This window comes from Genypterus blacodes, unplaced genomic scaffold, assembly GCF_046128005.1.
Source record: "Genypterus blacodes isolate CSIRO-AG114 ecotype Tasmania unplaced genomic scaffold, CSIRO-AGI_Gbla_v1 ptg000039l_1, whole genome shotgun sequence".
Classification (NCBI taxonomy): Eukaryota; Metazoa; Chordata; class Actinopteri; order Ophidiiformes; family Ophidiidae; genus Genypterus; species Genypterus blacodes.
In genome coordinates this window covers 1187797-1205302 of record NW_027466852.1, presented here as the reverse complement: position 1 = coordinate 1205302, position 17506 = coordinate 1187797, and the positions used below count along the sequence as shown (strand labels likewise).

The 17506-nt window shown below is 43.3% G+C and overlaps 1 protein-coding gene across 5 annotated transcripts in view; it reads right to left on the bottom strand.

The window, feature by feature from the left end:
• Positions 1-17506, bottom strand: part of lrba (LPS-responsive vesicle trafficking, beach and anchor containing) — a 149985-nt gene that overhangs the window by 29051 nt on the left and 103428 nt on the right. For all 5 annotated transcript variants that reach the window (XM_076147643.1, XM_076147645.1, XM_076147646.1 and 2 more), the window contains 7 exons: positions 11976-12093; positions 11711-11813; positions 9923-10038; positions 9605-9717; positions 4464-4604; positions 3166-3285; positions 127-279 (listed from right to left, as the gene is read on the bottom strand). In XM_076147643.1, the coding sequence (XP_076003758.1) occupies positions 127-279; positions 3166-3285; positions 4464-4604; positions 9605-9717; positions 9923-10038; positions 11711-11813; positions 11976-12093 (864 nt within the window). The remainder of the gene's footprint in view (positions 1-126; positions 280-3165; positions 3286-4463; positions 4605-9604; positions 9718-9922; positions 10039-11710; positions 11814-11975; positions 12094-17506) is intronic.

The following is a 17506-nucleotide window of genomic DNA, read 5'->3' as shown; positions in this document are numbered from 1 at the left end:
TTGAACAAGGAACACTTGGGTTGTCACTGTCAAGCCCAACAGCCTGGACGAATGCGCGTGCGTGCGTTTGTGTGTGCTCGTCTGCTAGCATGTGGTATGTTAGTTTGTGTTGTGCATGTGTCGTACCAGGCGATTGATGCGGACAAACTCCTCTGGGCTCTTTGCCCAGGGCGGCAGCTCCACGTCAGAGACCACGGTGCTGTCCTCCATCACGCCCAGGTTGTAAGTGTTGACATTGACAAACATCTCAGGGAGGTAGTAGAACTCAGGAATCAGCTCCTGCATGGGGAGGACACAGAGGAAGATTTGACTTCAAACAGTGATGTCATCCACATTTTAGCTATGTTATGAGTTCATCTTTCTCTCTCATCCACATGGTTTATTTTGGGTGAGATGATAACATTAAGGAAGCTCAGCTGACAGAGAAATCATTCCTATTATCAGTAGCAACATTTCCCAGTATCAGGAGGAGAGAGAGAGGGAGAGGGCGAGAGAGACAAGAGTTGTCCTTGTATAAAACTAAAGCACGATTTGTTTACAGATCTAGCCAGCTGCCACAAAAGTCAGACTTGTGTTTTCCACAATTCCACAATTTGCGGGATCGTCTGAGCTCTGCCGTGATAAAAGATGTCAGAAACCTCTGAGTCTGCACTCGGCTGCGGTTTGCGCTGTTCTGACGCACTTGTTTGCTTCAATCGTATCCACGCAAAACAGAAAAAGAGTTAAACTTTTTTTTTTGCCGTCATTCCACAAAGATGCAGTCAGCCAAAATCTTTCCAAACTATGATAATTTTATATGGCTGTCTCCGAAAAAACATACAGTGTGTTCAAATCCGAGCGACCGAGGACAGTGAAGAGAAATACAGTTATGACACGACAAATAACCTCATTTGTTTAACCGTTTATCATTCTTAACAAAGCAGAACATGCTGCTATGAGTGTAAACATGAAGACATTGAGAGGAGAGCAGATATATCTGAACTGTCCTCAAGGCCTAAATGGTAGTGTTACCGACAATGACAACACACCAGGATGAATCATCTCAATTCTTGGCTGCCTCACAAAAAGTGAGCATAAAAAATGTATCGCGTTTTCAACTGTTAACCTAAAAGTTTATAAGTAACTGCTGAAAGACAAATCACGACTTATTATGGCTTTAAATGAGAACATTCCTACACTTCAATGGGTAACATTTGCGCATAGGTCGAATACATAAACATACACAAAAGTAATCTATAGGCGCACGGTTATTCTTATTCAATTAATCTAACAGCCATTTAAGAGCTTTATGTCTTGATTAGATGGCAGCCAGATGAGTAAAGGTAGTGTGACAACAAGTGCAAAGTGCAACTCTAGAGGAGGACAGACAGATGTGAAGATGTAAAGATTATTCCAGAGCCCATACAAAATACTGCACCAAGGCCATAATATACGACATTATCTCTCCCACATCTCCAACATACACCCAGGAAAAATAAACACTGCTCTTTTATCAGATTAGCGGCACAAAGTACCCACCTCTCATCAATGGGGTAAAAGGGTCCAATCAAATGAGCAAGCAAACACACAGGTTTAAAACAACACGCCACTTCCTCACTTCTGAACCCTTTTCACTCCACAAAACCTGACCTCAAACCAAAGGTCAACCTCTTAACGAGGCCTCCAGCTTACCCAGGTTCACTGACTGCAGGCTGCTGTAAATTTGTGCCGTCTGAGGTGGCAGGGCGTTTGCGTGACACACACACACACACACACACACACACACACACACACACACACACACACACACACACACACACACACACACACACACACACACACACACACACACACACACACACACACACACACACACGGGGGGGGGGCTCACAGGGGCGTCAGGCACACCAACAAACCTTGGGGGCTATTCTTCCCCACACTCACGCCTGCCTTGCATAGACCATTATGTGCAGTGGCCCCTTTGCTCTGGCCTGGTCAGAGGCCACCCCCTCTGATCCCCAATCCTGTCCTGTCATGGGTCACTGGAAGGGGCTTTGGCCTCTGGGCTCCCCGCTACACTTCCAATGTTGCTACCTCTAACCTCTCTCTCCCTTCTTATGCCCCCTCCCGATGCCTTTGGGCTGAGGCTTGGGGTCAGGGGATTGTGGACTGGAGGTCATGCTAGCGTCACCCAGGCTAGAGACACAGAAGATCTGGGTGTTGTAACCTATTATCACCCTGTCTTTGCTGGTGTGGTATAAAAACACTAAGGCCTTTTGCCCTCTAGCAGGGACAGAGGTTTGCTATCAATGGCTTCAACACTAAAGCTAAATGGTATACTTAGCATTCTAAATTGATACATCTCATCCCCAATTCCTCTTTTGCACAGGACATGAATGTGTGCGTCCAGGCGAATAAAGTCGACAGACATTCATTCAAAATATGCTAAAAATTCAATCTGAACATGAAAACAAAAGTGATGTGGTCCAGATTTTGCCTTTGTTTTGATCTGAAGTTGAGCTCTCACAGTTTGATCCACACTGACAGGTCTAGACTGAGGGAGCAAACGAGGGCTCTTGTTGGGCTTTCGCAATCAAGCACTGGCTAGCTATGCAGTAACGCAATCCATATGTTTTATCGGCGGGCTGGGAGAGGGGTCGGTGGGGTGGGGGGCGGTAAATGCAATCAAGCGTCAAAACCCCCAACACCACCACTGTTCCCCCATCCAGTGACCCAGTGCCAGGAAACCAAGCAAAACCCAGATTTGACACAGAATGGCTGAGTGTCGTCGTAAATGTTTTAGAGGAGCAGTTAAAGGCTGCGCTGGGGTTTCTGAGGCCTTCAGTATGGGAATGACCTGGGATAGTGCAGGACAGATCCAAGAGCTCAGCAGAGTTTGGGGGCCCTCTGGGCTGGGATTCAAGTACAGGTTATAGCTGGCTGAATCTGAGACAGGCGGCTGGGACAGATGAGGATTAGTCTCGTGCTTTGATCAGAGGACCGGGAAGATTTCATTGCAGAGGGACAAAGATTGGTAGTGACTGAACATTACTCTTTTGAAACCTATTTTTCTTTCTCTGCAAGGACGCTGGAGATGGATTTCAAAAGGAAAATGTAACGTTGCAAGATGTGAGTTAAATTTGTGTGCACGGCGCATGCATGCATCAGTGTGTGCAGTATAGTAACCTTAACATCAGATGTGTCTCTCTGGCAATTCCTCCAGGCCCGGGACACTGAGGAAAAAGTGCGGTCTGCGTGGTCAAACTTCCCTCCTTGGAAGTTTAGGAAGAACGTGGTGAAGGGTTCCTGTAGATAACAAAAAGGTGCTTTGAATGCAAGATCAGGTTTCTACCACTACAATGGACAACACCTATTGTCAACACTAAAACAGCATCCCTTGTCATGCAGTTAAAGTGTGCCGTAAAAATGTTTTCCATTTCAACTGAAGCGTATTCTAATTACGTGTCCTTCCATAAACTGGAATGCTCTAGTGAAAATACAATGATCCCAGTGAGCTAGTAAAACCTTTACGTACCTGTTATTGATGCATTTCTAATCATATATAATCCTGTTAGGGCAGATCAATAGTTGTCTCTCTCATGCAACAGCCCCCATGTGACACAATTTACTGGAGCACGACTACAGACGAGTCTAATACTGTAGATTGCCAATTAAGTGAAGCCTGAAATGACAGACGCCCGATTTATAAACAATATGAGTAAGACGAGAACGACAGGGATTAAGTGCTCTGCAAATTTTTCACAATAATCATTTGGGGTTACTCTCTGTGGTTAGGTCGGATCTGTCAGTGGCAGATATAAGTAAAGGTTTTTGGTAAAGTGGCTTTACAATAAGCCCGCTAATGATGTGCAGGGATCAATAAGGTAGCTCCACTGGGACTCAGGAGACAGTGAGCTACTGGGACAATAACAGGGGGAAAAACTGCACTCTGGAGAAACTTAGTAACCTCCGTCTCCCTCGAGTGCAGTATGGGAAGATTGATAGCATCCATTCAACATAGGTTCCAAAAGAGTGCACTCGAGCGCACGATGCATGTTGCACACGCTCTTCGAAAACAAATCAAATCCCTGAGTGTCATCATGCCAATCCTCAAAAATGTTAAGATTTTGTTTAAGGGCGACATTTTTCTTTCATGGCACATTTAATTGTACTGTGCTGGTTTCATCATATGGCAATGTCAAATCATACAATCTCATACAATAATTGCTTTACAGATACAGGAATATGTGAATAATAATCTAATTTAACAATTCACTGTCTAAACAAATGACTGCAACTTGAAAATGTGTAAATGTAAATGTGAGTAATATAATAATTAATGTAAAGTAGTTGAAATGAATTGAATAGGCATATTGCTGTGCGTACAAAAATATTGCAATCAAATGAATACTGGGGAAGAAACTTGATGATATTGTTTTTGTTAGTTTTGACAAAAATGGCTGCATATTCTTCATGCTACTTACAATCCGCAGCAGCCACATCATGGTGAAGCTGGAGGTGGAGTAATGGGTGCCATAGTGGAACTTTGGTACCTGGTCATCCTCCCAGGACTCAAAGCGGTCTGAGAAGAATGCTGCCCTCTTGGGGTTGAGAGCACCGATGGGCTGTAGAGAGATAAAAACATTCAAAATAGATTTTGATATAAGCTTGCAAAAGATGGAAAACAACAGCTGGGTGACAAAAATGGGAAAGAGGCAGCAGACGTAAAGCGGTAAAAGAACATATTGCATTTTTATGGTGAATGCATTTGATGCATAGCAGGGCAGGGCAAACGATGCTAGTAACCTTTGTGCAATCTCAAATGAATATTAGATGATGTTTCCCTTCAGACAGAGATCAATCCTTTCCCACAGAGTGCTTTTTAGAGGCCATGAAACAGAGGCCCTGCAGCTGTAGTCTGTCAGAGAAAACTAATGTGCTACAATGAAGGAGTGCCTACTAAGAATATCAATAGCGAGGCTGAGGGTTCCTTTAATTTCTACTTTTATTAATCTGTAACTAATACACTGGTCACCGGCCCCTGTTGTAGCTGAGAAAAATGGTTAAGTTGCATTAATTTTCCATTGCTTTTCAAAAACCAATAACCCTGTGGCGCTTGGCTATTATTTAAATACTCATTTATAGAAATAACTTTCAAGCTGGTTCAATTTTTATTAGTCTGCTGCTGGCTGTGCCTCATTCGCTCAAATCCCCCCTCCTGTCTCACACACGCACACACACACACACACTTACACAGCAGATCAATGGTAATGGAATGATGGCCTTTTGAGGATGAGGGCCCAGTAGGGCGTGGATCAATTGGATCTCTTTCATATCATAGGGTGCCTGTCACAGACTCATCCAGGGCAGAGCTTCAATATTGAGCGGTGCTACTGCTACTGCTTTGTGTCTGTGTACGGTTTAATGGGTTATGCTTGTGTGCGTTGTTGTATATTTTACTGATGCACACAGCGTTTGTGCAGAATGGGTTCCTTTCTTTGTGTTTGTATTTCTAAATGCTGCATCTGAGTGCGGCTTTTTCAAAATCCGGGGGGTGCAGATTTACATGGCGAAATGCGTAGCGCCTCATGCCGCCACACTGAGCAGCTCCGGGTTGACAGTGATACACTGTGGGCTTCCTCGGGGCTACTGGGGGTGGGTGAGTACACACGGTGAATTATACATCACACCCATTGGTCTGATTTATAGCCCTAATAACAGTCGGCTCATTAAAAAAAGAAAAGGGAGAGGAGGCATATAAAATAAAAAAAAGACTGAAAGTGCCACAGTGACAGAGAGAAAGAATTGCATGTGAGTGCGTGTGGGGGCTGTTGGCGTGTAGGAGCCCCACATTGTTTACTGCTGTAAATTACTGTGGCGCTGGAGCGCTCTGCTTACAGTAGCTACAACAGAGCGCTGGTGAAGGCACCGTACATCAGACCCAAGCATCCGCCACTACACTGATGGAACGCCTGCTGCCGCCCCACCACAGATTGGCCTAATATGTTGTGGCACAGAATAGCGCTCTGATGAGCGTACAGATAAATGAACCAATCCTGTAGTTTTAATTAGACTACAGAGTAAAGCTACAGAATGAGCTTGTGCCAGGGCTTTGAGGAGGAAAACATGAGGGCATTAATCTTGGATTAGTCTTAATCAGTTATTCATCAAGAGAGGAGGCTGGTACGGCATTATGCAGCCATTCCAAAGCTACTGTGATGAAAAATTAACAAGAAATAGCTACGGCAGATAAAAGTAAAGTGCAGGCCATAGAGTTGATATTCAAAACATGAACAGAAGAGGACTGTGTTGCACCAGTAATATCAATGTTCTGCGTTCACTACCAAGCTGATTCTGGTTAGATTGTGTCCAATCAAGACCTGATGTCATGTCGCGAAAACATTAGAACTCTGTAAGGATATCATTAAATTATAATCTGATAATCGATTGTTTACCCGTGTTTCAAAATACCTGAAATGTCTCCAAATACTATTAAATGAACATGATCCAATGCTATCCTGCTTTTAGATCAATATTGGGATGAAATATAACAGCGTCCTGATAATCGCAGTATCATTAGGCTATGAGCAATAAATCAAAATGGACTTTTGAAAGGAGTGTTTATATATAATGTCCTATTTAAACAGTAAAAAATGGTGTGGAGAGCCTGGGGGATAAACATATGGGGTGTGTATGGTGAAATCAATACACCATTAGCTGATGTGGCTGTGAGTGGTAGGTGATAGAACAGAGGTAACACTCAATAAAGGTTTCTGTTGCCATGCAGATGTACATGAAGGAGGCTCACAAATCTTTGGAATTGTTTGTTGAGAGATCAATCGAAGGTGCTTTATTTAAAATTTGCACTCTAAATTATATCTGCACATTTTTTTATGACTTAATTGGAATTGTACGACTAACTCAGTCTTAGCGGTGGCGCCCTGTTAATACCCACAAAGAGAAACGTGCTTGCGACGTTGTATACAAACGGGGCGTAACAAAGAATACAGGAGGAAAACAACAGTGGAGAGTTACAATGCCTGCAGCCTGTCCTAGTGTGAGCTTATCGTGACTACAGTGTTATCTCGGGGGTCGGCGTTTGATGTCAGGTTGAGGTTAGAGTTTATGATAAGAAAGTCCCTGGGGTCAGAGTGGCTCTGGCAGAAGGGAACATAAATTCTGTGTGGCCTCTGTTGTGCCGGGGGGATGATGACAGTATGTGACACACGTGCGTTCATGGCAATTTGGCTTCTCAATGTCACTGGAGGGTTCTCAAATGACCTGTTTCTATAAGAGACAACCACCGACGTGACATAAGAGGCAGCTGAGAGAGATGTGAGAACTAGGAGGGGAGAGACAGAGAGACAGAGAGAGACACAACCAGAGGGGGGGGGAAGAAACGGAAGCAAAATTACAAAGGAGGAAACAAAACTGAGAGAAACAACAGAAATGGGAAACACCAGCACAGCCGTACAGAGACGCAGAGAGAGAGACAGCGCGTACATGATTTGGCGTGCAGATGTGGGGGTTGGGGTTGATTAGGGGGACAGAGTGGGTGGGGTGGGTGGCAGCACAGCACTTGCTTGCCCTTTTCCAGACACTGCAGTCTGCCACGGTCCAGTGGTCATACACTGATATCACACGCGTGTCAACAACATGAATAAAACAGATGTAATAAAGATTGGCTTCACTCTGGCCCCTATCACCCCCCCGTCCCCCGCCCGCCTCTGCTCTGCCCTCGAAGGAAAATGGAGAGGAGGGAGCGCAAGCGATGTAGGTCTCCCTGCCGTTACATTCTCTCTCCTCCTCTTCCTTTTGCTCGCTGATTGTCTTTCTCTTTCTCCTCCTTTCACCCATCTCTGTTCCATTCACTCGCTCCCCGGGGCTATGATGGCTTGACTGAGCACACAGAGGCTGAGCTGTCCAAACTCAGAGGCGGCGCAAAGGAGACGAGCAGGGAGGCAAAAGTGGGCTAGGAGAGAGAGGGAGGGAGGGAGGTATATTTGTGTGTTTTCCCTGTGTACTACGTGCGTGTATATTGCGTGTGTGGGTTATACACGCACTGTCACATTTCAGCCTACTGGGCAACATGAAGCCAGATAAACAGAGAAATTATACAGGATGGAGGAGAATCTGAAGTGAAACCTATAAGACAAAATGTGGACTCTGTGGGGTGTTTGCAGCAGCATGATGGGATGAGAATGTGAGACAATAAAAGGTGTAAGTGTGTTTATGTTACGTGTTATGCTTCTGAATCAGCTCATCTCAACTACACATTGGTGGATTTTGAGGTTTATAGCTCAACAGCAATTCCATTAATTTGTCAACCCATATATTCAGGTCAAATTGCACATACTGAAAGTCTAAAAAAAAATTGGTGTATTAACTTTAAAGGAACTGAATATTGAAAGCATTGAAAAAGTTCCTGGATCTGCCACTGGATCTGGAACTGACTGACGTGAAATGGGTTCAGTGAATATTATTTCGTAAATCTCGTTGTATGTTGTATCTTAATTTTCAAGCATTTTCCATCAGCCTGCATGACACGGGTAGCCCCAGCCCCTAAACACACTCATGTTTAACTACGACCGTACATAACCTCCTATGTATCCTCTGTCCATTAACACATGCCTTTGTTTCTATGGCTGATTTATTTAGCCATTTTGGTTCCTGCAGCAAGACAGTCGCTCCATCATCTCACCCCAAAACTAATCCCCTGTCCTCCCACAATGGAAACCATTCAGTCCAACAGGAGGCTCTGGTAGGCTCTGGGGTGTGTTTCTAAGATTTTTGTTGTGCGTACGTATTGAGGAGCGAGGTCATGACTGATATATGTGAGCATCTAAGTTTGATGTCTACTTAAGCGAGAGAATCTTTTAAAGCAGTTTAAGATGTTTAATAGTGAGGTGCATCTGTATGTATTTATGTGCGAGGGAACATCTTCTGGCAGCTTTCGTTGTTTTAAGCCAAATCACTTGATGCCTGGAAGTACCAGGGAGTATTTCTTGACTTCCTGGGTTGTTGAGGAAGGTCAGATTTGGAGAAAAAGATTTACAGTCTTTGTTTTAGGGAAAGGCAGTGATAGCTAAATCAGAAAATTGTAATCACAAGGGGGGAATGTGAGAGCCAGCAAGTTAACTGAAATTACATCAGAAGAAACTGTCAATACATAGTGCTGCAAGTTATTAGATCAAATTTATAATATCCTAACAATAAAAATATACTACTAAATTACATTTCAAAATAAAAAAATATATAAATGTTTGATATTTAACTAATACAATAACTTAATGTGAATTGAACGGCTTTGACTGACTGACTCAGGGAGCTGTGTAAAGATAGCAATCAGCCACCAGTGATTGAAAAAGTGGTTCACTAAACTATGATCAATGGCAATTACACGGCTACTCAATGGATGGACACACACACACACACACACACACACACACACACACACACACACACACACACACACACACACACACACACACACACACACACACACACACACACACACACACACACACACACACACACACACACACACACACACAGCTGGCTGTATCCCTTCAGGCCTCCCTGTCTTTGTGGGTAGAAAATAGAGGATGTGCCTTGAGTGTCTTACCTTAGACAGGTCTCTAAAGTTACTGGGAAGAGTGAGGTCCAGTTCTTCTGAGTCATAGTTGGTGATCACCCAGGGGAAGACAGGGTACTGGTTTAGGTCATTAAAGGTGCGACCTGGTGGAAAGTGAGAGGAGAGAATGGGACGCAAAGCAAGAGAGGGGGAGAGAAGAATAAGGATACATACTGGACATATCATGGCACGCCTGACATAACTGACAACACATGCCAGAGATGATTGGTGAAGTGCTGGAAAAAAGAGAGGTGTGTACATTTCCTGTACTATCTGCAATATCACAAAAATGTTGGTTGCTGTCCTTACCGGAGATGGTGTTGAGAAAGATGAGGTACTCAAAGTTGGAGATCTCGCGGCGTTGCCAGCGCTGGGTCATGTTGGAAGCCTTGAACAGCTGTTTTGGAGTGGCAAGAGAGATCCGTCTGGGGAGCAGAGGAGAGCCAGATCAGCTGCATGAATCTAAATGTGTAACAGATATTAAAATAACTGTGGCCTTGGTGCACAGGACAGCTGTTTAAAGTGTGCCAAGATACAACTTGAGCCCAGGCATCACAAGAACAACTCTTAGAAGGCAGAAATAAGACCCAACATTCATTACACAAAAGTCTGTGTTTGAAAAATGTATTGAACTAAGGTTTCGCTAATTAAGAAGATAAATATGCAAAGAATTGCAATGAACACATATTTGTGTGCATGTGCGCACACACATACAGGCCCCAGATCATGATATATGAACTAGGACAAAAACAAATGACCCGCAATCCAATTAAAACAAAGGAAAATGATGGAATTAATCACTGTCAAGAGTGTGAGATTATAGTCATTAGGCCTCTCAAAGGTGAAAATACGGCTTTCCAAATACAAGTGGACCAAAAGGCACTCTACTGCTTTTTATCCTTTGCTCTCATCAAGCATCAATGTGCAATAACTTACTTTATTTTTAGGTTTTTGCACATGCATCACTCATAGAACATATCATGATTCAATGTGCACATAAAGAGAGGGGAAGACTGTGAAGACAGCTGGAGTTTAAATGCTGGGAAGCTCTTCTTAAAGTAGTAACATTACACAGCATTATAAAATATGATATTGAATGGCCAATGAAACGTGGTGGTGACATTAATGCTGCAACATTGTCAAGCAATGATTTGGGCTGTGTTGGCGTATGAGGCGCGTCGCTTCAAACTGCCCTGCACAGCTGTCCCCAGGTCAAAGCGGCAAGGTGTCCCTGGCCTGCAAACTGCCCTGATTAATGAGCCCAGCACAAACACACACACACACACACCTCGTCTCAGCACACAGTCTCTACATATACACACATCCAACTTCTCCACTGACTGCATGCGCTTTCTCAGACTGATTGCATACCCTTCCCTGTTCAGATACAAATGCAGCATAGCAAGATGCTTCTTTTCACCAGAATGGTCCTAAATCCTACATAATATACATCAGATTAACACAACAAATATAATGAATATGTTATTCTCTTTTTTGGAAATGCCTGATTGGGGAAAAAAGAGAAAGTCTTATATATTATTCAATTCTTAGTCATCAAGTTTGATTTTCACTCGCCAATCCATAATTGGTTTAAAACAAAGCAAGCAAAGATATTGCACGGTAAAATCCAAGCTCATCTGTCAAACCTTGGAATATATTAATGCATTATTAAAAGCATCTGAACACGAGCTGAGAAGTACTTCCATATCTCTTGATTTCCGTTAGATTGGGAGGAAACGTAGCAGTAATAAGTCTGGGTTTGGCTTTAGCACTGCCTGGACACAGAGCAGATGCAGTGTGTGGGGCGGGGGAGGGGAGGGGCCATGCCCTGCAGGCTTACCAGCCACTATTTGCTTCACAATGATGGGAATAAATAAATGAACTGGAGTGTGTTTGTGTGAAGCCAATTATACCGCAAGCGGTCGAGAGAGCGAGCGGGAGGCACGGGTAGAGGTGAGGGGCGAATGAGTAACAACAATGTTGTGCCACCACATTTTGCCTTTTTATGTTTCTATAAATTATTTTACTTCCGTGACATTAATGTTCCTATACAGAAATCTCGCCCAGATGTGATATATTTTACAATCGGTGTTTAACCTTGTCTGTGGAAGGCCAAAGTTGGTGCCCACTCCGACACGGGGAAGGTAGTGGACTACCTTCTTCACAGTGGCTGCATCTTGGAAGTTGAACATGACAGCCGCTAAAGAGAGGCAGAAGATAAAAAAACAGCAACTTATTAACTTTCTTATATGACACTGAAACATAATTTTGCCATTCAACAGATCTTGGTTACATGTGTATTCAACGTTACATGAAAGGTGGTAATGTGGATAAATATATCGAATTATGGCTGATGTCTTACTCCTGTTGGCCATGAAGATTTCCAGGGCCGAATTCTGCAGGAGGTAGCGTCTGGAAAAGACAGCACGGATCTCTGTGAACAGCCATTTTCCGTGGAGACCTTCTGTATAGGCTAGAATCTGGAAAGGAGGACAGGAAAGGAGCACACGGGGGGGGTTGAATTGGGATAAGAAATATGGAATAAGGAAAGAAAAAAAGAAAAAAGAAAGCAGAGAAAGCAGTGGAGGTGAGATAAATGGAAAGGAGGGGAAAAAGGGGAAGAAGAGCACGGAGGAGGCCAGGTTAGTTCATTTTTCATGCCGATGGCATGTTGTCCTGAACAGCACGATTAATGTCTTATATTGATCAGCCTCAATGAAAAAGAGATTCGTTCAAGGAGAGAATGGGGCCATTCAGCTGGAAGGAGTGATGGGGCTGTTTAGTTCACTAAAAACGAATCCATATTATAGCACACAGGTGACCGCAAATGCCGGAAAAATACTATTTAATTTGGGGAAATAGGGATTAATATTGTAATTCATAGTAATGCTTTGACATGGTTGTATTAGGGTGGGGGTAAGGAGCCTAGGTCATGCTAAGGATGTGATTCTAACCTATTTTTTAAAAACCATCTTGGTTAAAGAGTTATGTTGGCTGGCTTTAGATTGAAACCCCCATTGCTAATCTGAGTTTAATCTGTCCCTATGGAGATTGCGGGTGTTCTCAGAGTAACTTGTTCTGATGGCTGTCACAGTGCCTGACAGACCCCAATGCTTGGCCCTGCCCCACCGATTCATAATTCTACTAATCCAGCATTTAGCTTCACTACCAACCTACTTAGCTCTGCTTTGTTAACTAGGCTTTTGTTTTGCCCTCTGCTTTTAGATTCAAAGGCTCTCGCTGACAGAGGGTGTGCAGGGATATGGTAGGAAGGTAAAAGGTTCGCTTTAGGTTGTCACGGCGCGGCTCAGAAGCGGTGTTATTAATCAAAAATATTTAAATGTGAACCTGCAAGCTAGGCCGAGTGTTAAGTTAAAGGAGCTCATTAAAGGCAGGGGACAGCAGAGAGGACCAGCTGAGGCCTTTAGCTGAGGACAGCCTCTCCCGCAGTCTGTATCTCTGAGGAATAAAACCTGCCTGCATCACAGATTCACTTCAAAGTCTCTGGAGTTCAATTAAATGTGGATTAGTGGCTTGGAGATGCTGGATGGGGCTGCATCCGACAGTCTCCTGTCTTCCTTAACAGGGCTCGAGATGACTATACAAGTCACCGTCAGCCTGTAGCCATAGCAACCACGGTGCTGCTGCTCTCACAACACAAGTAGCAAATAAATAAAACACATTGTCACCATGGAAAAGTGTTACAAAATGCAACAAGCTATTCGTTATGAAAATGTTTTATGAAAACGTCTTTTTGAACATGCAGAGTTACATGTACATAAAGTACAACGAAAATAAAGATAACCAGTGCCATGTACATAAGAAGTTTGGACACAGTCTGGCCATTTCTCCAGGACCAATTTGCATCTGTAATGTGCAGACGTGTGTTTTGCAAGATTATTTTAGTAATTTTAATATGATACATAAACATACTGAATTCAATTCAATAAAATAACTCCAAATATGATCGATAGGTAATTTGGAAGATATCCATTTTTGCTGTATAATGTTCCTTGCATGAATGAAAAGTGAAACAAAGAAGCTGTGTTTGAGTCCATTTTGATGCTACACTGGGTACTCCAGTGTAGCACTCCTGATCAGTTTTAGCTACCCACACTGGTGATTATCAATGTAATGGGATTTCATAAGGATTGTTCATGTAAGCATATAACAATTTTACACCATTTCATTCAAAGCACACCCAACATCCTACCATCTGATCAACAGTGAACCATCTCCAGGTGTATGAGTGAACGCAATGAAAGCAACCTTTCACCTCCGAAAGGTAGCGGTTGACTCATTTCATGCCCCGGAGTATACTCGAAAACCTCACTACAGATGACAACAAGACACTCAGAGCCAAACTGATGAAGTAGCATTCTGCCTCCTTAGACAGATATGACAGTAACCGGGGCAACCAGATATCATAAACCAATAAATCTCCAGGAATGCTGTAAATAGCGCTCTATGTTCCTGAGAGATCGTTGTCCCTATCGGCAACACCCTTTCCCTTGCAGATGAAAAAGCTGAGTGGGCGACAAGGAGTGTGATAAACTATCCATCCTGTGAAGCTTTAGCTGTTCTGACCATATCAGGACAAATTACAGTGGCGTGGAGGTTATTGTCTGAGCTAGAGTTATGGCTGAGACAGCATTATAGTGGAACTGGATCAGTCAGGTTCACCAGTTTGAAGATGGTAGAACAATGAGCAAAAATGTGGTATTCTTAGTGTGACATTATTCCATCTGAACAAGTAAATATTGTTGTTCTGTTAAAAGAAAAAAAGGTGATAAGGCAAGAAGACAGAAGGTACCACAATGGAAGGCTCTAATTAATCAGATGCATATAATCCAAAATGTTCAAATAAAGGTAAAGCACCACTTTATTTATATTTATTTCAAGTAAAACGAGCTCCAGGGATTATGGTGGAGTATATCCTGAGATCCGTTTCAAAGCATCACACAAGAGGACGCAGTCAAAGAGAAAACAAAGGACCTAGCCCCGATCGCAATGGCTCCTCTCCCGTCTATCCCTCTCCCCTCCTCTTTCAACCTGTTTGTGTGCCGGGCTGCTGCTCATTTCTGAAGCACTGTCGTTTGTCTCTGTCAGATGCCCAAAAGACTGCCGAATGAAGAGCGACACTTGAAGAGGGGCCGAGTGACTGTGAATATGGTGTGTAACCGCACTCGCAAAACACACACACACGCGCGTGCACACACATACAAACTGTCACCACAGGATCTCGCAGACAGTCCTTGCCAATGAACACACTCTATCACCTTTGCCGTTCCAAATGCCACAAGCTGGTCCCCCAACAACCACTACCTCTTTAGAAACATGGGCAGTGGCGAGTGGAGGATTGTGAATGGATGTGACATGAATGAATTTGCTAGAAACTTTGCTAAATTAAGAAAGAGTTAACAAGCCAACAACTACAAGGAGCACAGTTGAAGATAGATGAGGCTCTCAAACTGCCTTTGCCGTCAGCATGTGTGTTTGGGGGCTGATAAGGTTCTCGAGATGAAGAGCAGTCACTGCCCAGTATGTATGTCAAGCCCGTTTTTCATTCATATAACATGAGAAAAAGTCACGGTGCATAATCAATAGTGTTCTCTGTGGAAGCAGTGCTGCATATTCTGCCGTTGGGTTTAATGTGCTGTGCATCTTTGAAGGGAAATGAGGTGATTGAAGTTCAATTTGTTGCCTGTTATTAAGCATTTCCGCATGGCTGCCTTGGTTAAAGGATAATGGATGAGGGATTTATTATTACCTTTTGGCCAAATGAAGTGGTGTGGGAGATAAGGTGATGAAATTAATGAGCGGGAGGAAAAGAGGTGATCCATCAACATCAAAACAGAGACGAGGGACATGCGGCGTTGGGAGAACTTGATAGAATTCATAAAAACCTGTGGACTTATCAGCATGAAGAATTACTTATTGCTTTGCATTTCCCAAAAGCCATCACACCTCCCACTCCTACACACAAACATCACCAAATGACTGTTTATATGCAAACTATGAGCTTGAGGATACAGATAAAAGGACTGAAAAAGGAGCGCTCCCTCATATCTTATTGGAGCCCGGGTTATTGAACTGATACAGAATAGAATAGTCAGAACAAGCTACATCAATGCCATGTCCTTGTGGCTCCTCCTCACTTGACTGACTATCGAATCAAGCTGATAGCCACGGTTTCAGCGGACCGAGACGGCAGTACTGCTTTTACTGTAGCGCCGAATGAGAATGAAAGCACAAACTAATGTGAGCTGACATTTAAGGGCTTGAATGCTCTCATCTGGTGCATCGAGAAAATACTATCGCTTGTATATCTTACAGTAAATTCCTGGTGCCTGGAGCTGTACTCTCCTTACCCATATTTTTTGCACACCCACCCCTTCTTCTAACCCACCCCTATGCGCTGTTCCACACTGGTAACCAAGGCCTTGTCACCCCCCATCAGTAAATGAGTTCATCGGACTAACGAGCAGGCAAAGGGCCCGACACACTAACAAGGGTCTGTTGGCTGCCTGTGTCTCTGAACCAATCAAGACCCTTGTCACCACTGACACAAAGCCTTGTGGAGCCCTCTGGAGCCAATTAAGACAGATTTTGATTGCTAACGTTGGGATAACCAACAAAAAAAGGAGGGAGGGAGTAAGAAGATCTAAGACTACAGTTGGTGTTTGCTTAAGAGACTACATCTTCCTATCTCTCTTCCAGAGTACAGCTTGAAACAAACAGGCGCAGTATTGTGAAGCTACAAAGTATTGCAGAAGGTGTCCAGGTGGTGGGTGGGGGGTTTTCAGGGTGGGCTAAGGGCTATACGAACTGAAGAGCAAAACACGGCTCTCTCAACATAACATGGAATCATAAGACCTGAAGACAGAGCAGCCACATGACTCTACTTTCACACTCCAGCAGCTATCCTCTAGCCTGCCTGGCTCCACTGGAGGGTACTTCATCACAGTCTACCCATGTGATCCACAGCCAATGGAAGTGATGCGGCTTGGCAAAGTGTGAAAATATACAAATCTATAAAATATAAAAATGATCTATTTGGTGAGGAAACTAACTAACCAATATAGATACATATCTGTGTATAAGGAAGAACATAGATATGCAGTATACTGAGAGTACATAGGCACAATTGTTCTACTGTCATGTCACTAATTCAAGATGTAATCATTGGCTACATAAAAAGGTCAATTTGCCTTGAGGGAAGTAAAACAAACTATAAGGTCCAAAAAAAATAAACACAACTAAGAAACTGTTGGAGTGTGAGAGAATTAAAGCAAAATAAACATGCCTGGCTTGCAGCAAGCAGAACGTTATGAAGCCCAAAGGCTCAGCACATTCAGCCCAAAATGTTACTAAGTTACTAAGAGTTTTCCCTCCCCGAAGAAAGTCGTCTTTGAAAGGGTCTTTTGAGGCACTTAGGCTGAATTCAGTCTAATAAGGATTAAACCCTTTCTGGCCCTTTTCAGTGTTTGCCAACAGGTTAGCCTTTTCTCCTTCCCCTTCCTTGGGTGCTTAGCCTTTTTGAAGTGGGAACAAAAAGAAGAGGTCTTGTGTGGATTTAAGAAAATGCTGCAGTGATCTCAGGGTTAATTGGTAGAAAAAGTGAAGCCGTTAGTGCATTAACTTATTAAACATTTAGCCTTTATGCATAGATGGTGCAGACAAAACCCTCAGGAGGGACCTGATGGATAATAAGACTCCAAAGTGGCAGCAGTAAATGCTAATGGTGGAAGCATAAGGAATGTACATAAACAACGCAGCCATTGCTGAAAATATAATAAATTATAAATTTCACTGAGCATTTTAGACTGGGAAGTGTTACAGTGAAATAAAACACACATAGCAATCCTGTTACAAACTTCTCAAGGCCAGCCA